The sequence below is a fragment of the Symsagittifera roscoffensis genome, unplaced genomic scaffold (genome assembly GCF_963678635.1).
Source record: "Symsagittifera roscoffensis unplaced genomic scaffold, txSymRosc1.1 SCAFFOLD_1181, whole genome shotgun sequence".
NCBI classification, from domain to species: Eukaryota; Metazoa; Xenacoelomorpha; order Acoela; family Convolutidae; genus Symsagittifera; species Symsagittifera roscoffensis.
Window position 1 is genome coordinate 1 of NW_026970990.1, and position 2,000 is coordinate 2,000.

Below are 2,000 nucleotides of genomic sequence, written 5' to 3' on the forward strand. Positions count from 1 at the left end.
GTTCTGCCGATGACTGAGGTTCCACTGATCAGCTCTGCTAGTCCTACATAAGATTTAAATGGCTTAATATTACGTAACACAGAGAATATCGAACAATAATCTGTACTTGCTCTTTTTAACAATTTAAGACTCCTTTTTAACAATTTTTCAATGACAGCGTTTTTTTGCTGCTCGAGATAGGAAAATAAAAGATTAATTAGAGATGACCGGTTGTTCGTAAAAGGAGTGCAATTGGCAAAAAATTTCTGATTGAAAGGCTCCTAGCATGCTTAGATTGAAAAGGTGAGCTTAAATGATGGAAAAATTCAAAAACGCTTTTAAACTAATTAGTAGTAAAAATCATTAGTTGTTAATTGGAAAAATAGTCCCGCTGCTCGACGATCAGCGATACTTACACTTTACACTGCACTGTAAAATCAGCGATACTTACACTTTACACTGCACTGAACAAAACTTCCTCGACTTACATGAAAGATATCGTCAAGTAACTCTTACTTAAAAGCTTAGGAGTAACAAAAGTTAACGGCTGTTCTAAAAATTATCTTTAATTCTTGCTCTCCTTTCTCACTCTGTCTCCTCTTTTTCGCACTTTCTCTTTTAGAGGTCACGGTCATAAATCCCACATTACAACCATTCAGTTTCAGGTGAAGTTGGTGGATCTGGAGACGGGGGGTGTGGTTGAGAATGGGCGTGAGGGGGAGATATGTGTGAGGGGTCCCCAAGTGATGAAGGGATACTACAAAAACGAAGAGGCCACTAGAAGCACAATAGATGCAGACGGGTGGCTTCACTCAGGTATCTCATTCGTGGTCAATAACGTTCCATTAAATAGTTTATCATGAATACCTGTTCAGTTTTTAAGTCCAAGCTGCTCAAATGTCATTACATTTAAGAGGAAAAATCAAAAGTGTTATTCAGCCGCGGTATAGTGTCACGTTCCAGATAATTCATCAAATTTTTATAGAAAATTATATTCAAATCAACTCTCCACAATAAAATTGTTGGTTTTCTAAATGCATATTGGCAAAAAAAATTTCCCTAATTTGAAATAAAGCCTCTAAAAGTGATGCGGTTAATCGATCTTCAAAAAAAAGCTGAAATACAAAACTGATATCCAAAAAGTCATTTTTTTGCATTTTTTTCGTTGTTACTTTTAGTAAAGTCTATTTGGTTAAATAGGGAATTTCATATAGGGATTTTAATTAGGGAATGACATATTTTAGGAGACATAGCGAAGTACGAGAACTCTCAATTTCTAATCACGGACAGAATTAAGGAACTCATCAAAACCAAAGGCGAGCAAGTGGCTCCTGCCGAGCTAGAGGGCATTCTTCTCACCCATCCCTCCATTCAAGACTGCTGTGTGTTCGGACTACCCCACCCAAAATTAGGCGAAGCTCCTTCGGCCGCTGTCGTTTTGAAGCCCGGACAGAATATGTCGGAGCGGGAACTTAAAAGTTTTGTGTCCAGTAAAGTGGCGCCGTACAAACAGCTCGCGGGAGGTGTTCGGTTCATAGACATAATTCCAAAAACCGCCAGTGGAAAAATTCTGAGACGCATTCTAAGGGCGAGATATTTGTAAATTCTCAATTTTTTGAGTTTTGAACAATGTTTTTTTTTTTTAAAAATGCTTCCACTTTTTTTTATTAATCCAGATTATTCTTCTTGTGAGCAGAATTTGTCACACGATATAAAACCTGCAGAAAATAAATTTTTGAAAAAAATAAAGTAAATAAAGATGTTGCAATCGCAGGTTTTCTTTTGAGATCAGCTACTTTGGCTCTGTATGAATGTTTTTTATGCTATAAACTGCGATTTAACTCGACTTTGAAAAGTATTTCTAGGGGCGCATTGCAATTAATCTCTAGAAACCTGATGTTAGTAGTTAAGTTTCCAGATAAAAACTACTCTGTTTTGAACGGCATGATTTTCATCATAACAATTTAGATTTTTCATTCCAATGATAAACAAGTCTGCTGGTATCAGGATGAAGCTGTGAA

The 2,000-nt window shown here is 36.5% G+C and overlaps 1 protein-coding gene across 1 annotated transcript; it reads left to right on the top strand.

The window, feature by feature from the left end:
* The first annotated feature begins 6 nt into the window (after positions 1-6).
* On the top strand, positions 7-1,711 carry LOC134856102 (luciferin 4-monooxygenase-like). Its single transcript, XM_063872466.1, has 3 exons — positions 7-18; positions 645-795; positions 1,224-1,711. The coding sequence occupies exons 1-3, from the start codon at positions 10-12 to the stop codon at positions 1,580-1,582; spliced, it is 519 nt and encodes a 172-aa protein (XP_063728536.1). The 5' UTR covers positions 7-9; the 3' UTR covers positions 1,583-1,711.
* The last annotated feature ends 289 nt before the right edge of the window (positions 1,712-2,000 follow it).